The sequence below is a fragment of the Silurus meridionalis genome, chromosome 9 (assembly GCF_014805685.1).
Source record: "Silurus meridionalis isolate SWU-2019-XX chromosome 9, ASM1480568v1, whole genome shotgun sequence".
NCBI classification, from domain to species: domain Eukaryota; kingdom Metazoa; phylum Chordata; class Actinopteri; order Siluriformes; family Siluridae; genus Silurus; species Silurus meridionalis.
Genome location: NC_060892.1, coordinates 6,488,548 through 6,508,673, shown reverse-complemented (window position 1 = coordinate 6,508,673; position 20,126 = coordinate 6,488,548). Strand labels below are relative to the sequence as shown.

At 37.3% G+C, this 20,126-nt stretch overlaps 1 protein-coding gene across 1 annotated transcript; it reads right to left on the bottom strand.

Moving 5' to 3' along the window:
• Positions 1-787: 787 nt before the first annotated feature.
• On the bottom strand, positions 788-14,990 carry fxr1 (fragile X mental retardation, autosomal homolog 1). Its single transcript, XM_046857411.1, is given in 16 exon segments — positions 788-2,272; positions 3,915-4,000; positions 5,370-5,447; positions 5,672-5,839; positions 6,167-6,373; positions 7,449-7,665; positions 7,769-8,064; positions 8,136-8,214; positions 8,303-8,473; positions 8,670-8,786; positions 9,782-9,875; positions 10,832-10,980; positions 11,077-11,148; positions 11,226-11,319; positions 11,423-11,475; positions 14,916-14,990. Coding segments are annotated over 16 exon segments (2,097 nt in total). The 5' UTR covers positions 14,967-14,990; the 3' UTR covers positions 788-2,107.
• Between the last annotated feature and the right edge of the window lie 5,136 nt (positions 14,991-20,126).

The window sequence follows — 20,126 nt, the reverse complement described above, 5'->3', positions numbered from 1 at the left end:
AGACCAGTATTCCAGACTAATGTTTTTCTAAAGGGACAGAAGTTACAATTCAGTGCAAAAAAAAAAACCTCCTTTATATTTCTGACTGCATTTCCTAAGCTCACTGTATAAAGCAGGCATGTGCCATAATCATGCGTCTGTCTGTCATGTTCATGACGTTATCAAAACCATAGCATCAGTTCTGTCCTGTTTATTGAACAAAATTGAGACGTTCCTTCGGATTTGTCCAAAATGGTAGGATGAGATCTGTGCTTGTTTTCGTACATCAGACAGCCCACCCTATGTAGGTACCCTATTTCTAAATGTATAAACTCTACTGTACATCACGGATATATTGTTTAACTGAAGCTCGGCACATGCCCATGAAAGTGGTTGCATATTTATGAAAGAAAAAAAGCTAATTCTCCTTTCAGGTTTTATTTTGGCCCACAGCCAGCCAGTGACACTACTCTCTGAAGGCACATCTGATCGTGTATTTAAAACGTTTTCATTTCATCTGTAATGAAGCACAAGAAGGACGTGCATTATACTCTCTTCTGTCCTGTTATCATCATTTCAAACAATTCTGAGGTTTGTCGGTCTAATAAAAAAAAAAAAAAAGGACGTAAAAAGGCGTGAATACTTTTGAAAACCCCACCAGATAATCAGGAACACTGAGATTACCGAGCACAACCTGCCAGCCCTGAAGAGGAATAAATGCAGATCAGGTTAGAAACCGGAGCTTACAGTAGTCATCGACACTTTGGGGGGGACACTCCTGTTTTTTTTAAGGTGTAAATACAAAAAATTTTTACATGTACAATTTCTTTATTCACATTCTAGGAGGAAAAATGTTATATACAGGAATTCATTTTAAAAAATTGCAAATGCGAGTTTCTAATCTCAACGTCATAGAAACAGGCAAGAGGTGGCTCCACCGCCCCCCCCGAAGGCCCTACTGTTTACCGTAAAGCCCTGTATATACACGTGTAAGTTTATCCCTTTCTGCTCATTATTAATGGTGAAATTATATGTAATGTGCAAGAAAGAAATTTTCTGTAAATCCCAAATATATTGAGGAACAGATGTCAGCTATCAAAACTTTTACCATTTACCCAGGAAAATGTTATCGAGACGAGAGAGAAAGGGGTTTCCCGAGATTTTGTTAATAATAAAACAGATCTTAAATTTACTGATTGGCTTAACTGTTTTTTTTTTTTGTTGTCTTATAAACAATGGGGGGGTTCTAGAGCTTCCTTTTACTTGTAGCAGCATTCGCATGACGTTAAAATACTACGTTTGGATGCAAAATGTGTTACAGTTTGGCAGGTCTGGAGCGCTGACTTATGAATAAACACCACACACTATATAGACAAAGTATTGAGACACCTGATTTTATATGAGGGTATGAGGGTTTTCTCCAAACTGCTATACAGAAAGTCTTTGGAAGTGGTAGCATTAAATTCACTTTAGCTAGAACTACAAGACTTGTTCCAGCATGAGGATGCTCCCGTGCACAAAGCCAGCTCCATGCAGATATGGTTTACATGGGTTAAAGTGAAAGATCTTGGATCTTGGCTCTGACCTTAACCCTTCTGAATGAACACCTTTGGGATGACTTGAACGCTGACTGCACCCCAGGCCTCTACACTTCACCTATATCACGACTTAATTAGCTTCAGCTTGTGGCTGAACGATCACAAATCTCCACAAACGCACTCCAAAATTTAGTGGAGGTGATTATAAAAACAAATGGGGCTAAATGTGGAATGGGTTGTTCACACAGCATTATCTTATCGTCGGGTGTCCACAAACTTTTGGCTATACAGTGTATGTGTTTCGCCTTCATGATAAAGATAAGTGGACAGAAAAAAAAAATTATATTAATATTGCATTGCACTTCAGGGCTGCTTTTGTTTAGTTCGTGTTCTCCCTTTGTACCTGATCCACGGGAAGGAAGAGAAAAGTGCAGCAGAGAGAAGAATCTGGAAGTCTGTGTGTGTGTGTATATATGTGTGTGTCTATTTGTTTGTGTGTTTCAATCTTTGGCGAGCTCATACAAGCACTATTGTAAAAATGTAAAGGTTACGACTGTTTGAAGAAAGAATACACGAAAAGATCGAGGTGTTCAGCAGAGTCCGTTAACGGCGTTCGGCTTGGCCACATCGGGTTTCCCGTCTGGGCTCGTTTCCGTGGAAGCACGTGGTGTCTTTTTCGGCTCGTCTGCGTCAGCACTGGGGCCGTTAGTCAGCTGCTTGGAGTCGCTGTGCTCAGATATGACTTCCACCTGACCCTAAGAGAGCAGAAAAATTATATGGATTAAATTATTTTATTTTACAAAGCAGCAAATCATTTCTGGACACAAATCTGACTATTCTGGAAAGATGATTATTATGATTATTGTATGTATTAGAGGTCAACGATTAATCAGCTGATTGCTGGAACTACAGCAGAAATCCATACCGATAGTTTTTCCGGCTTCTGGGACGCTGCCGTTACGAGAGCGGCCTCTAGAGGTGAATCACTGACTTCACGCGTGGTTTGATTTTACACGCTGCACGGAGATCGCTATATTGATTATTTATAATTAGTTAATTATATAATTGTATGTATTAATTAGTTAATGAAATGAACATTCATATTTATTTCATCTAGCACATTCATGATTCATTACTTTTTCCTTTTTTTATTATTATTATTTATAATAAAGTTCAGAACTATTTTACATGGAGTGTTTTTATTTAATTTTTATCCAGTATCCATATCGGTTGATTTATCATTTATCGGCAAGTACGATTTAACCTAGCTACTGATAAAATCCACTATCAGTCGACCTCTATTATGTATCTTAAATTAAATAAATCACAGTGTCTTCAGACATACTGTACACTTGGTAAAATAAGCAGTAATGTGGTGGTGTGATGAACCGGAATTACCATGAACACCATGGAGGTGATTATTTCCCTCTAATCACACAACCCCATGTGTTTTACTCAGACCCAGGCAAAACATCCAAAATCTTTTTAGTTACATTTATTGTTCCAAAACATTGATGAACACGAGTTCTTCTTGTAACTAATAGTAATAATAACTGGTTCCGGGACCAGCCTTTCCTTCTTTTTTCTCACTTGGAAGTAAATGAGACTTAGAGATACATACGCCATATGAACAAAAGTATGGACACCTGACACTATGATTTGTATGTGATTTATGAACATTCCTTTCCACATTTAGTCCCCATTTGCTGTTATAATAATCTCCACTCTTCAGAGATGATGTTCTAAATTTTTTAAGTGTGCTTGTGCAGACTTTTCTCATTCAGCAACAAGGGCGTTAGTAAAATCATGTACCGATGTGGGTAGGATGAGGAGGCCTGGTGTGCAGTCAGCGTTCCAGCAGGCCACTCAAGATCTTTCCATCCAGACCATGTAAACAATAACTTAATGGAGCTGGCTTTTCTCAATAGACATCCAGTACAATTGTGTATCTCCATCTTTGTGGTAGGTTTAGGAAAGAATCACATATGGCTGGAAAAGTCAGGTGTCCCAATACCTTTTGTTCATATAGTGTAGCTTCTCACGTTCCTGTGAAAAAAAGCAAGGCACCTGGTTCTGACTTCTGAAGTCACTGCCATGTTTTCTAATCTATTTACTAGACAAGTCTGTGTGAATGAGCTGTTTCTATAGAAACGATAGGGTATTAGAAGATTGTTAACATACATATGTGAATTGCAGCTGCACTACTATCAGAGCTTCTGCTATAGAGAAACAATTCGCACCCTCTGGCCAATCACAATCTGGGATTTAAAAGCACTATGGTGATAAGTAAAACTATTTTAGGATCTGACAGTGGAATAATTATGTCTAAGTATAATATTTTACGATATTTATACTGATATATAATTTATATCATAAACAGCAGGAATTCAGACCTACCAAGTCTTTTTTATTCTTCTTCAGTTCTCGGGGTGTTCTCTGTCTGCTGTGTGATTCAGCACGTGATATAAAATCGGCCACGGTGACTGCAACAAAAAACATCTTCCATTAAAACCTGTTTAATTATTACATATTACAGTGCCTGTAAAAAAACACCTGGACTTATGGTTTTTGAGAGGCACATGCATGCTCCTTTGGTTTATATGCAACCAACTAAGTCGTTTAATGGTATATAATGTACAGATGTTTTCATTGCAAAATCCTCTCTTAGCATGAATGAATGCTTTACGTGCTCTTGGCATGCGGACAGTTTGTTTCTCCAAACATTCAGCTGAAATACTTTTTCACGCCTCTTTTCCAAAGTTGTTTTCACTAGCAGATTTCTTCTTGAGCTTGTGATCCAGTTCGTCCCAGAGCGGTTCAGGAGGATTTAGGTGCAGTGACTGGGCAGGCCTTTTCCATTAAAGATAACACTCAATCTCTATATAACATTTAGAGCTTTGACGTATGCTGGAGCTCATTGTCTTGTTGTATGGTGAAGTCGGTTCCAATGAGCCGCAGTCCACACTGAATTTCATGATGTTGGAGTGTGGAATGGTGGCCATGTTGGATCAGTTTTCCCTTCACCCGGAATAATTCTTCAACCTTCCCTGCTCCAATACAACCCCAAATCATTAAGCTTCCACCTCCATGTTTGAATGTGAGCAGTCTGATATCATCTCTCCTGGTATCAGTCATACATACATTCCTCTGTTAGAGCCAAAAATGTCCAAAAATCTGTCCTCGAAACTTTCTTCCAATTATTTACTGTTCAATTGCATAGAAACAAAAGAAACATGCACGTATCAAAAACTATAAAAGGTTGTGTGTTTCCAGACTTTTGACATACACTGTATGTAAAAACACATTCCGTGCTGCAAAATACAGAGAAGAGAATGTTTAGTAGTTAGCATGACCGTGACTCGTGCCAAAAATGTGTTATACATACGGATGAATGTCCTAAGACCAGCTCTGACAATAGTGCAGACGCAAATTAATGATTTACACAATCATTGATAATGTGAGGAGAATGTGTTTAACGTTTATAGAAAGGAGTCTCCAGTGTCAGAGCTTTGTAACAGCCAGAGGTAAAGTTTTTGGAAACTTCCAGAAAGGGGAGTTTACACTTTTTTGTAGGTTCTGTGTAAAAGATCCGTAACAATACATTTTTAAGTAGTATGTGTTGTTCTTTTATTTAAAACAAATTAATAGTTGGTAAAATGCTGGTGTTTATGAGAGAAAAAAACAAAAATGTTTACTTATTAGCAAGTAATCATTTGTTGGAAATCCACATTTTAAAAACACAATGTATCTAGTTAAGCCTTCAAAAACTCCTTTAAAGAGTGAGTGACACTCAGTACACACTGGTTAAGGCTCACTCCATGCACACTTTAGGTTCATGCGCTACTGCACTACCTGGCTGTTTCTCTTCAGGAGGCCGAATGCGCCGGCGACGGCTGCGGTTTTGCCGTGGGGGTTTAGACTTAGGCTCATCTACAGCAGAGTAGATGAAATCTCAGCGTTACTCAACCTCAGGACTGCTTCTGGGTTCACTTTAGCATTGAGCTGAAGGTTACTACAGCTTACACAACCTTCAGGTGCCAAGAGTTAAAATAACAAAAAAACAAAACAAACCTACACTAAACTGTTCAGACTTCCTGCCAAAGCAGCAAGTTGTGTGTGAAGATGAGAAGCAATGTGAAAGTGTGTGTACTTGCCGAGGCCGTTCTCGCTGAGTGATGTGTTGTCGTCAGATTCAGGGCGCCGGCGTCGCGAGCGTCGGCTCCGAGAACTGGGTTCGCACTCGCTTGCTTCTGCATCGGCAATTTGATCCGACTCAGAGGTGTCCAGAATACTGTAGGGGTTCCGGTCCGGATCCTTCAGAACTGCCAAGAAAACAAAATATATTCCAGAAATATCCTCTGAAGCAGAGAATAAATGCATATCTCTCTGTCCATTCCCTTTTAAACATTGTTTTTTTTTTTCCAGAACAGGTCTATTCTCTAACAGACCTGTTCAAAGGCCACAGGAAAGATAACCAAGTTTTTGGAATCCCATCTCTTTTTTGATGGGCATGATAATTCATTTACACAAAACTCTTCGCTTTAATTTACACCTGTTGAGATCTTCCTCAGCTCATCTAATCACTTTTCAGCACATGTTGTAAAAAAACATGTCAGAAGCTGTTTTTTTTCTTTTGTTTCTAAATGTACCTGAGCTCATGGTGCTCCCTGAGCCTCTTCCAGCCCCACGACCTTGGACTCCTGAGCCACCACGACCTCTGACTCCTGCCCCTCTTCTCCTGTTGTTCCTGGCCTGGACACCACGCTCGTCCTCGACTTCTTTTAGAGAGAAGTCACTCAGCTCATCTCTCCGCTCAGAATCGGTCTCCGAGGTGTACGAGTGCTCAGAGTTCGTTCCTATGGACAAGCAGGATTCATGTTACACTTGTATTTATATACATCCATACATATATTAGTTAGTGGGATTATATTAGAAAGCAAAAGAACATTTTATACTCAAAGTTGATGTGTTAGAAGCAGAGAAAATGAGGACCAAATTGTGATGACTAGACGACTAAGTCAAAGGATCTCCAAAACTGCAAAACTCATGGGCTGTATCTATCAAATGTGTTCAATGGAAGGAGCAGAGGTGAACCGGCGACAGGGTCATGGGCGGGTCTCATCAATGCATGGTGGTTGGGGGGGATTGTTAGTAAAGGCTGGCCCGTGTGGTCTAATCCAACAAAGAAGCTCCTGTAGGTCAAATTGCTGAAGAAGCTAATGCTCCATGGGTCAGGACTGTTTTGGCAGCAACAGGGGGGCCAACACAAAATCAGGCAGGTGGTCATAATGTTATGCCTAATCAGTGTATGTATGTGTATGTATGTGTGTGTATATATATAGTCTATAGAGGCTGCACATTGACTACTCTACAATATATCCCAGTTTCACTTCGATAGTATTATCCCTTGAAAAAATATACTAAAATGGTTGATGAAATGTGAGGGGTGTACTAACTTTTGAGAGATACTGTGTATACAGTATATACTAGAGATGGTAAGATTCGGTGTGTCAGCAACAATGTGAAAAAAGTCAACGCTACAAATCAACACTACAGAGACCGAGGAGTGTCTGAGAGTCACATAGAATAGATTAACATGGCAGAGGTAGAGCTGCATCTTCCTGGAGACAGAACAGGAAAAAACTCTGGTTTTATTGAATCTTTTTTTTGCACTACAAAGGCGTGTTTGTGAAATTCTTTCCATGGCATTGTATTGCATTGAATCGCATTGTGCTGAATCAAATCGAAATCGGATCACACTGCATTGTAACAGGGGTGAATCTTTTGGAAGCTGCTTCATATGCATCATTAATGTATCATAGGCAAATTGAGAAAAAGAAAATAATGTAAAAAACGTGAATGTTTTTACATTTCTTTAAAAAAATGCATAAAGCAAGAAGCAGCCAAACACATCATAATTAAGTGTGTTACCGTAAGCTGAGTTGTGGTTGGCGGCCCTGCGTGCGCGCCCCCGGCCCGTGTAGGAGCGCCCAGAGTGCAGTGTGACAGTGGAGACGCCTTCCTCCGTCCCGTAGCTCTTCTCTTTGTCTTTCTCGGTGGAACGTGCAGAAATGGGGCGGAAACCCGAACCGATCTGACGCAGCTGTTCGTCGATATGCAGCCGCTCCAACCTCAACTGTTCAACCTCCTACACAAAAATAACAAGGAAACAATCACACAATCTTTAGACACCACCATCACCATACAAGTTATCATCATTTGTCCAAAATCTCCATTTCGTCACTACTCACGTTCAGGTAAGCGATGTGGTACTCCAGGAGAACTTGAACGTTTCCGATGCTCTCCTTTGTACCGACAAACGTGAAGGGCACCATTCCCTGCAATTTCAATAATAATAAAATACCACAGAAGGGCCATTAACACTACTCTTTATATTAAAGAGATCAGAAAGAAACTTCCTTGAGAACGAGAGCTCACCTCTTGCCTGGAAGGTTGTTGTCGTTGTCTCCTTCAATCCGTACTCGCACCACCCCGGATTTATCCACGATCTCCTGAATGACCTTACCGTTTTTACCGATCACTTTGCCTGCGACAGAACAAACCGTGAGCGAAAAACTCGAATAAACAAAAAAAAGGTTGGGGAAGGTTCACACCTACCAACTAGATTTCTGGGAATTTGTACAGACTCCTCCAGGAACTCCAGGTAGCTCCTTGCTTTCTGGACAGCCTCGGTCGTCTGAAGAGAATTTATGACCGATACATTAATACACACATCTTCATGCTAGAGATGATCAAAGATCCGGACTGACATGACTGACTTATACCTCTCCGTAAATCCTGAACGTGCCGCTCTCTTCGTCCAGCTCTATGGCCGTCACTCCTGGAATTTTCCTGGCCTGCTGGATGTTTGTGCCGTGGCTGCCGATGGCGAGACCCACCAGGTCTTCCCTCACCGTGAACTCCTCCTGGAACGCTGATGCCAACTGCTTCGTGCACTGGGAAACACTAGTCTTATTACAAACTAATGCAAATAACTACAAAGTCTTCTGTGTCAAATCATATCCAATTCATTTTTTTTAAAAGTAAAACAGTCTTAAATGCAGTCCATCAGGCTTTTTGTGCTATTCTTTACCCTCACTGTCTCTAGAGGAGAAAAGGAACTACACTGGCTTCTGGGAAACGTGTCGTTACCTCTAAGTGCTTTGTGGCCTCCTCGTTCCTGTACATTAACATGAGTTTAGTCCGGATACTCCTCAAGTGCATGTCACTCAAGAGAGACACTCTCTTCACTGTCACCTCGTTTACAGACTGTACAACACCACAAACACACACATCAAATCAATAAACATTTGACCTTTCATTGTGCATACAGGTGCTGCCTCAAAAGGAAACAATCTAGGTTTCTTACATTTTCTTTTTTTTTTTAGAAATGTGAGAGAACTTTGGGAGAATTGTGAATTGTGAGTATGGATTTGCCAGGTAAAGAAGACTTTGAAGAGCTACATATGAATTGAAGTAAATGGAAGGAAAGGGGTGGTTAAAAAAATAAATAAATGGCAGACACTAGGACATAAAGTGTGAGAAAGAATTGCTCATGATGTCAAAAGGAAATAAAAACTGAGCTTTTTCAACTTTAACATTTGATTATGTAGGAGCCTTTTTTAGAGTGGCATATGTGGGTTATAAACAAAAGGTTTTTAAAAAGTGAAAATAATGCAAAGCTTCTGTTTTTTGAGAAAAATATGACACTTAAAAAGCTCAACATTTTATTAAATACAAGGATTAAATTAATTATATTTATAGCATAGAATATCTAATATATACAATTTTATTTATTTATTTAATGCAAGACTCAGCATGCAATGTATAAATTAAGAGCACACATTAAATGTCACATACATGATATATGACATAAGTATTGGGACACCTGACTTTTCCAGTTATATTGCAATTGGAAGATTAGTCTTTGGGGTGGCCTTTGGGGTGGCCTTTGGGGTGGCCTGGAACACATTACTATGTGGATAAATTAACCAAAGTCTCCACAAGCACACTAACATCTAATGGCTCATCTTCCCACAAGAGTGTAGATTATTAAAACAGCAAAATTTAAAATCTTATGGTCAGGTGTCCACAAACGTTTGTCAATATAATGTATATTTATCCTAACAGTTAATATGAATTTTTGTGAATATTTTGAAAGTAAACTAGACCTACTAGGCTTCAAATCAATTTTGTAAATCATACACAATGTATTTTTGTTTGTCCTAAAAGTGTAAATGCATGTGAACATGTTGAGCACTCACCAGGACAAGCAGATCACACCCTTCAGGGTTAAAGACGATCCTGCTTGCTCCTACAGCCTTCTTAAAGTCCTTATGAGCAAGCTCACTCTCACAACTTCGGGGGACAAAAACAAACAAACAAGGTTTTATAAGGAACAAGAAAGAAAGTATGTGTGTTTCTAGATTCACTAAAATGGAGAGTTTTGGAAATTAATTGAGATTTGACCACTGAATAAGTTAAAAGTGTCATTTTGGAGTATAATTGAGAGAGAGTAAAAAAAAAAACGGAAAGAACAGGGCGAGTTTAGTAGGGGTAGCTTTGGAAAAAAAAGTCAAGGGGCATACTGACAAAGCATGGGAAATAAGTTTTAATAAGTAAATGATAGATTTCATTACGTTAAAGGGAATAAAATTAAGATTTTGAAGGAAGATAGCGAGTGGAATGTGATTCTGCAAGATAAAATTAGCTTTTGAGGAGTAAAGGGGTTAAAAAGTGGCGGTTCAAAGAGACATTTGGAAATTTGACATTTTATGAGGTAATCAGAATAAAACAGATTTTTCTGGAGTTTAAAAAAAGTGCAATTTTGGCACCATGGAGAGCTCATAGGGGTGTATAGAGGGATTTTAGAATGACTGAATGAGTTCATATCTTTTGGCTAATGATAGATTATGCAAGAGTATATGAGTAAAGAAAAAAGTATACTTTGGGTGGACAAAAGCACAGGTTTGAACGGTTTTATGGAGATTTGGGGATTAAAAGGTAAAAGGGTGAGAAAAAAGATAAATGATCTAATTTGAGAGGTAAAATAGGTTAAAATAAAAACGACACGTTCTGAAGATAAAACATTTTTTATATTTAAAAAATACTTTTTTGTTTTTAAAAACAAATGTAATTATGCAATTTTTTTATTATAATAATTTTTGTAGGAAAGGAAAGCTGCAGACTTATCCTTGGGTTTTACTGGAGTTCCTGCATCACTCACCGTGGTGTCTTAATAAGGTGACCTTGTTAAACTTCATTTAAATAAGTAATGAATTAAATAAATAAATAAATAAATAGAGTGCACTCACGCGGCTTTCAGGTCATCAGGAACAGGAACGGTGCACTTGTAAAAGGTGTTTCCCGTCACAGCTTTGTTGAGGTTCACCGGCCGTAGACGCTCGAACGTGACAATCTCGTTGTACGTGGCGTCGCAGGCTGCGTACTCGATCACGTAGAACTGAAAGGAAAAGGGAGAGAGAGTTGGCGTGGTGCTGCAGATGATGCAGAAACAGAAAGTGAAAAGTTGTGTATGGGATCTCCGCTGTATACTCACATCTCCCTTCATCATGCGTACTTTGGCGAGCCACCAGCCACATGGTTCCTGCTCGTTTGCCCTCGAGAGGATCTGAGAAACAATTAGAAGTTGTAACATTACACTTGTAAAGCGGTTTTGAGAAATGCAAAGTCTCGCAGACTGCTCACCTCCACCTCGTCTCCTTCGCCAATCTCTTTCTTCACGTCAGCTGGAGGAGGCAAGCGCACGTCACAGAACGGGACCTGTCTCTCCGGCTGCCAACTAATGTGGAAAAGGAATAATGATTACACAACAATGATGACAGTCGTTTTTTTTTTTTTTTTGGTATTGAATCAAAATGAGTGTGAATCAGAAAAGTGCGTACTTGTTCTCGAACGAGATGGAGAGCGAATCCTCATGAACGTCTTTGACGAACCCCTGAAACATGACATTGCACATCAAGTTCATCATTTATACACAGGAGTGTAGTCTAAAGGTCGGCCGATTAATCGGCACTGATTGTTAATTGCTGGAACTATCGGCACAAATCCATAGCGATAGTTTTTCCGGTACGCTGTCATTACAAGAGCAGCCCCTAAAGGCATTTACTGATGCCATCCAATATCCATTAAAAAACATTATTGGCTGATTGGTTATCGGCAAGTATGATCCAACCTATCTATCGCTAAAACCGACCATTAGTCGACCTCTAATACAGTCGATAGTTTTTGCAGGGAGATTCTTAATTAAAGGCTCCCACGATGTGAAAAAATTATATTACAAAAGAAAAAGACAAACAGGAGTTTTTCAAAATTACATGCAGAAAAATACAGAGAGGTTGGAAGTTGGTTCTGCGATACTTGACCGCATTACTGTGTATTTATTCTAGTTGTTTCCTAGTTCTTTCGATTAGATTTTATATATTTCCACTAATTTCTGCAATGTGGTGGGTTTGGTGTCTCTCAATGAGTTTTATCCTGAAGTTACTAACTAACTAACTAAAATGTATAAACAGAGGATATAAAGTGCACAATATTGTGGGACAAAGCAGTGCAGGACAATATAGTGTAGTGAAGAAACAAGAACAATCATAAAAAAAAAGAGTGCATCAGAAATGTGCTATACACGTTATATGTATAAGAATGTCCTGTTTGGTTTGTGTGTGTGTGTGTTGCTTAATGTTGTGATAGAACAATACGAGAAGTGGTAGCTAAGTGGTTTAGACACGGGGCAGTGGTTCGGAAGGTTGTGAGATTAAATAATGACAAGCCCTGAAAAAAAAAGAGCTCCAACGTCAAGAAAAGCTGGTGTGATAAACAGCTTTTGAATCTCCGAGAGAAAGTTTTCGCATGTGATCGCAGCTCAGGAAAAGTTTTCATCTCACTAACAGAGAAATAAAAATAGACCTGGCCTTTAGAATTTTATCCGCTCATATCTACCAATGACGGCTCATGATCCAAAAACGAACAGCTGACGCTCGGGGCAGAACACGCATGCATGACATAACTTCTGCATGAACCTCAGTGGATGGGATTTCCTGAAGGTGCCGGTCTCATGGGCACAAAATAAGATGAGCTGTCAGGGATCAGGGGAGCGTTGTTTTACACGCCTATGCTACAGAAAAGCCTTTTCCTCCTGAAGGTCATCCGTTTGATCCCAGAACTGTCTCAGCTTTCTGATAGAGTCAAGAGAGTCCATCAGAGACACTCTAACCCATTGCAGGAGTCTGTGAGCTCATGTATGACCAGCAGATAGATCAAGTTTGTTTCAGTTCGAATTTTAATTACATTTACAAGAATGTGCCAAAAAAAGTCAATGAATACCACAATATTCCTAGACTAGGTTGTCATATGTGGTCGTCTTTACAGATCCGACTGGAAACCAGCCGGGTCATGACCAGCCCAAAGATTTAAGTTACTGAGCAACTCAAGTACTATGAAAAGAGATTTGGACTGTAGTTGATGCAAACAGTCTGCTACAATGGTTTAGGACTAAAACTGGTGTAAACAGCTTGTGAACTGTCAGTGCGAACAGAAAACTTAGTGATGGAACTGTAAATAATAAACATTCAGTGATACCCAGATGAGGATGGGTTCTCTTTCGAGTCTGTTTTTATTTCAAGGTTTCTTCCTTGTGCCATCTCAGGGAGTTTTTCTTTGTCACAATCCCCACTTGCCCATTAGGGATAAACATGCATGCACTACCAAATACATTTGTAACCTATTTATCTCTGAAAAGCCGCTTTGGGATCATAATGTCCATTATTAAAAGCGCTATGCAAATTTAATTGGACTGCATTTCAAAACACCCCCTGACACTTTTGTTTACAGTTATTTCTTTTTTTGTACATTGTACTGTATAACATTATACAGAATGTACACAGGTCTACATTTTTTGTGTGTCTGTTCTACACTATATTGTATTGTCTATTTGCACACAATGCACTTTATGTGGCTAGAAAAACTCCTTTTAGTCCTTCACTCTGTGTTCTGTGATGTAGCTCTATGCTGTTTTATGTAGCACCAGAGCTCTGGAGAAACAGCTATATGAAATGACAATAAAAGCTTCTTGACTTGACATTAATACAAGTTCATTCTGCCTATTAATGACAAAGACCTATTACTGAACAGTACACACCTTAACAATCATAGAAGTGTAACAAATGGACATTTGGTTCCACCCAGACGAGGATGGGTTAACTTTTTTACTCTGGTTCCTCTCAAGATGTCTTCCTCATACCATCTCAGGGAGTTTTTATAACCTCTTTATCTCTCCTTGTAAAGCTGCTTTGGAACAATGTCCACTGTAAAAAGCGCTATACAAATCGAATTGAATTTTTCGTTACCAGTGCCACATCCGGCTCGCTCTTTACGGATAAACTTAAAGGAACCTATAATTTCATATTTTATAACCCGTTTATCTCTGTAAAAGTTGCTTCGGGACAATGTCCATTGTTAAACGCGTTTACAAATAAAACCGTATTGAATTGATCGTGTAACCACCGGGTTACGGTCTTCTACCGTAGAAGGAATGGACCAATCTACTTTGAAATAATTGTAAATCAGATTATATTGAGTGTAAGGAAATACGATGTAGTTGGAGGAGAAAATGCTGAGAGGTGAATCAGATTTATGTGACTGCTTCATCCATCCCATTACTCCAGTTTGATGTGTTGTCATTCTGATTATGGTTTACATCAGAACCCTGCCAAGAGTTTCTCAAATGCCTTTCGATATAGCGAAAGTTAGGAGGAAAGTGAAAGTTATTTACTAGAGAAGAAGCGAAAGTGAAAATATTCTCATTAAGATGAAAACCCTCTAATCAGCAAAATACTTCTAGAATTAATCAATTAAATCGACTGAAACGAAATGTCCTTAGTTATAAATTAACTCTCTAACCGAATAATGTATAAATCACAGCCTTGGTGATCCTAAATCTATCACTGATCACTTTATTCGGACCGCAGATCACATGAGAAACGATCCTGATGCTAGCTAGGTCTCTCGGGTCGCATACAATATTACTAGCTGAGAAAAGAACCCGCCTGTAATCCGGCAATTTTCCAGTTTCTGCGTTAGGATTGGCTAAAAGTGTATCCTAGTGTGCGCTCTGATTGGGTGACAAAACCCGAAAATAGGTTTCTATCCAATCCTAATGCAGCAGGCGGGACTTGTCGGAAAACGGGTTGGAATTTAAAAACGTAATCCGAAGTGCAAAGCTATGCTAACCATAGTCATTATAAAAGCGGAACCAGGAATGCAGGCGCATTTTTAAAACGACTACGACTTATTTACGAGTGTATTCGGAGTCTTGAATGGTTTAAAATGTAAGTCGTTTATACAAGGCGTAAAAGAAATAATCATATAAAAATATTTTACCTTATAATAAGCTCCATTGGAGCCACGAACCTCCACCGTCAGTTCGTCCATTTTGAACGCGCATGGAATTGTGGGTATAAGTTCTAGAACCTTTCAGGCTCAAGTGACGCTTGTCCGGTTCAGTCCCAAATCCGTTCACAAAACATTTAGGGCACAATGTGAAGTGCTGCAATGTTTATTTCCTGATGTCTCTGATTTGTAATTATATATAAAAATAATCAGACTGAAGCCGAAATCACATTTTACTATCGTTGTATTTTACTGTACGATTACAGAAAACATTGTTTTATACCTTATTAGTGCACTTATATAGGGAGAAAGAAAAGATTTGAGATTTAGCCATCCTCCTATAGAGTTAACTCTAACCTTTCTGATCAGGCTTTTGAATGTACACTGGTTTTAGAGATGCAGTGGACAAAACTGAGGACATTTCTGAAATCCTCAAATGTTTGTGATGGAAAAAGGCTGTGTTGTTTTGTTTTTCTTACATACATATAATATATAATGTATGTAATGCAATGTAATATAATATAGTATACTATTATATTACGTTATATACAGACATTATTTAATTATTAAGTAATTTCTATAAAATATTATGATATAATTAAAATAGCTTTTGTCAAAAGTTCAAAAACTATTGTAATGCTATGTTTGAACATGACATCACTTTCATCCTCAGTGGCATTAGTGCTTTATTTATTTACAGCCTACATGAGCAATGAGACTGATGACGACTGACAACATACTGACAACAAGTTTATTACAGTAATAAAACAATGAACATTTTAAAGGGTTTAGAGCATTAATACCCCCAAATCTGTAACAATCTTTTGCTTTTTAATCAGGAGAAAAAGATCACATTTCTAAATCTAAGTATTAAAATGTTTTTTGCTTTATGGTGATTAATTTTTTGTATTCTCTCTCTCTCTCTTTCTCTTTCTCTCTCTTTCTCTCTCCCTCTCTTTCTCTCTTTCCTTGATAGTTCCACATGGTATAATGTAGATATAATGTAGGTATAATATAATATAATGTAGACAGACAGATAGATAGATAGATAGATAGATAGATAGATAGATAGATAGATAGATAGATAGATAGATAGATAGATAGATAGATAGATAGATAGATAGATAGATAGATACAACTTTATTGTCATTGCATTGTACAGGTACACAGCAACGAAATGCAGTTTGGCATCTACCAGAAGGGCAAAATGTAGCAATCGTGCAAAAGTGCTGATAAATATGTATCATATTTACAGCAAGTAATATAATAATAATAATAATAATAATAATAATAATAATAATAATAATAATAATAATAATATGGTAAGAGGATCAAATGGGAACTCTTTCCAGATAAGATTCACAAATTAACCTTCAATGTTCCCTCAAAGCTGCGATCACTGGGACTGTCAAAATGAATGCATTTAAGGTTAGTTTTTGGACATTTTCTTCACAACATGTGCTTTTCTGACTAGGAAATAAATGTTTGAATAAGTTAGACAACCCAATTTACCTAAATTCATCCTTTCAGTTTTATGTATGCAGCAGTTACAACAGAACTTGTAAAACTAATCTTATATTTTACTAAGCACAGCACAATGTTATCTTCAGGAACGTGCTAGCTCAGTGGTTAAGAACAAGTTGCTCCCATCAGAAGGAGGTAAGTTCAAATCCCAGCCCTAACAAGCTGCCACTGCTGGGCCCTTGAGCAAGGCCCTTAACCCTTCACTGCTCAGTTGTATAAATCAGATAATTCAAGTCTCTCTAAGTGTCTGCCAAATGTTATAAATGTCTAACTTTCTACAGTGTCAGATGCTGAACAACTTCAAACCCCAAACCTGATACACACCCTGATACCATCATTCGGCATTGGTATTTCTCGTTCCTGATCTCTGTCACCTTTGTGTACATGTCTTGTTATTTATTTCACAACATCAGCATTGTTCTGAATAAGAATTTCAACAGGTTTCCAAACGTTTTTTGAGGCAAAAACTGTTAGTGACACCTAGTGGAAAATCATTTCAGTGTTTCACCTTGAACATTTATTTTCTACTCTATATTTCACAATAGTAGTTTTCAGATGGAATTCATTTCCAGAGGGAAAAAATGTACAAGAAAACTTCTAAAAATGTCGCTTAATATAAACAGAGACATGAGCTAATTGCCGTATTGGGCATGATAACTGAAGCATGTGTAGTGTGTACAGTAAATGCTGAAAAATATACAATTTCCCTTCATTATTTGATGTAAAATTGAGCATTTACAGTGAAATGGGGTAAAGAAGGTCATCTGTGAGCAAAACAGGAGCGAAATAGAAGCTAAATGTTACAGCATATTAATGTAAAGGTCATTTATTTTAACTTTTTTTTAAGAGTTCATATTTTAAAATTTACAGACATTTATTTACCCATAATTAGGCTTTTTTAATTGCATATGTCTATTTTTGCATACTTAATAACAAAAAAAAAGAAACTGTTTGCCTTTGCCCTTTTTTCACTATAAAATCCATCATTACCTTCAGCACTTATTACCAATTGGAGAAATTTTACTTCAGTATCATTTTTGTTGAAGGTTTGAGCAAGTGAGATGTTCATGAATGCAGAAATTTGTTAGTTTCGGATGTGTGAAGGTTATACAACACCTCTCGTGTGATGTTTTCCCAGTCAATGTTGAAGAGAAGAGAAGAGAAGAGAAGAGAAGAGAAGAGAAGAGAAGAGAAGAGAAGAGAAGACAGGAGACAGGAGACAGGGGACAGCCATATCAAACTCCAGCTGTAGTGTTGATAACGTCAGGTGTTGAGGAGAATGGCACTGATTAAGTGCTTGTACAGTTATTATTTCAGGCTGCAATAAATCTTGTAGTTCCTCATCACACTGCATCAAGCACTGATGAACTTGTGTAAGAGGTCATGTTGGTGCTGCAGATTTTCTCGATCAATACCTTCTTACCTTGTTACAATGTACCTTCTGACCAACTTACCTTCTGACCTTAGTCTAAAGTTTATACATAACTTTATGTTCATAATTTATAGTTCATAAATAGTTTACTTTTTATCCAGTAGTTTATCCAGTAGTTTACCTCCTTACCCTGTATGCTTTAGCTTATCCTATGCTGTAGATTAAACCTCAGTGCAGCTGCTTACCCTGAAGTTTACACCTTATATATTCTAACTTTGTAGTTATAAATAGTTGACTTTTTTACCCTGTCTTTTTAATGCATTAGTTTACCTACTTCCCCTTCAGTTTAAACCTTAGTCCAAGTGCTTACCTTGTAGTTTAAACTTTGTTATATAATCTTACTTTGAAGTTATACAGTTAATAGTTTACTTTTCCACCCTGTAGTTTAAACATTAGTTTATATTTTTACATTGTAAGTTTACCTTCTTACCTTGTTATTTTTATCTTATATCTAGTTTATAATCCTGTAGTTTCTTCATTAATTTACCTTCTTACCCTGTAGTTTAAACATTAATTCATCTGATGGCCCTGTAGTTTAAACTTGAGTTTACCTTCCGATCCTGTCGTTTATACATTAATATTATTTAGATTTATCAGTTTTTATATTAGTTTATATTCTGACTCTGTAGTTTATACATTAGTTTAAGTTCTGGCTATGTAGTTTATACACAACTTTATCTTCTGACCCTGTAGTTTATACACAAGTTTAGCTTCAGACCCTGAAGATTATAAATAATGTTACTTTCTGGCCCTGTAGTTTATACACAATTTTACTATCTGGTTCTGTAGATTATAGATAACTTGACCTTTATTTTTATACATTAGTTAATTTGCTTGCACAGTAGTTTACACCTTACTTTTACATTATTACCCTTTAGTTTACACCCTGTAGTTTATATCATAATGTAGGTAGTCATGTTAAGCCTTGATTCTAACTCTGTCATGTTACACTGTTAGTATTTTTTTACATAATTTTTACCTTGTTACCACATATCCAACTGCACAGTTTACTTTTTTCTACCCTGTAGTTTGTCTTGTTACTGTTAAGTTTATTTTACTTTCTTTTTGGGTTTTTTCAACTTTTTCATTGTTCAGTGTCTGGTTCTGACCTCTAAATGTTATTGTATCCAAGAGACTGCATCCACCCACGTTATAGTTAACCATGTCTGGATTTTTTCTGCCCCCTGCAAGTATGAACTATGAGTATGAGGATGATACATGTCTAAATAAAAACACATTTATTTTATAATCCTCTTGTATCGGCTCCACATTGTGATCAAGATCAGGTGAAGGTCTAAACATTTCAAAAGACTTCTACTTATGTCAAAACAAAGATGTGATTGAAAAAGATTGGAATAAAACAATCAGCCATGACAAAGAGATGCATCCATATTCTTAGTTTGTCACGTCTGTGTATATATATATATATATATATATATATATATATATATATATATATATATATATATATATATATTCTGTATATACTGTGCCTGTATATGGTTTCAATTTATATTTCCTTTTGTTTTTTCCCAGGACAATGGTTTTAAAAGTGAAAGGGGGATACATTCGGGGAATAGTGACATGACAAGTGGGGTGCAATGAATGGCTGTATTTATTTATATATTTTTTGTGTTCTTCATTAATTATGATTTTTTTTATCAAATATAAAAAGTTCATTTGAAGCAACCACAAACAAACAATTAGTTAATTAATGCAAGTAAATTAAACTAACATCAGTTAGAGTACCAAACACAACTACATTTTTATTTTCTGTTTTTGAACTAGATGCTATTTAATGATTATTGCTTAAAGTATTTCATTACTATTTTTTGGACGATGGAGCACAGGCGGGGCTTGAAAATCCACCCCCCCTTTAAAGTTTGAAAACCATTGAACTAGGACATTATAAGTCACTGATTATGGATTTAGATGAGAGTGTTTAACTATAATATTGTCTTTTTTTTTTTTTTCAAATAGACAGTTAAACAAGTTGAACAAACAATAATGCCTCCATTTAAAATTCATGATTGTAGTCATTGGTCTTGTCTTTGCTCCTTATTTAGACTTGATTGTGATTTAGCATCAACCAAATGAAGAATTGGTGTTGACACCATTTTGTCTATTCCTGTTTTTGACAAATGGAGGTCTTGACTTTACTTTATTTAAATATCTACTGAAATATAAATGCTAATAGTTCACAGCTCCATATTAATCTATATGTGTATTACCACAATAGATGCTTT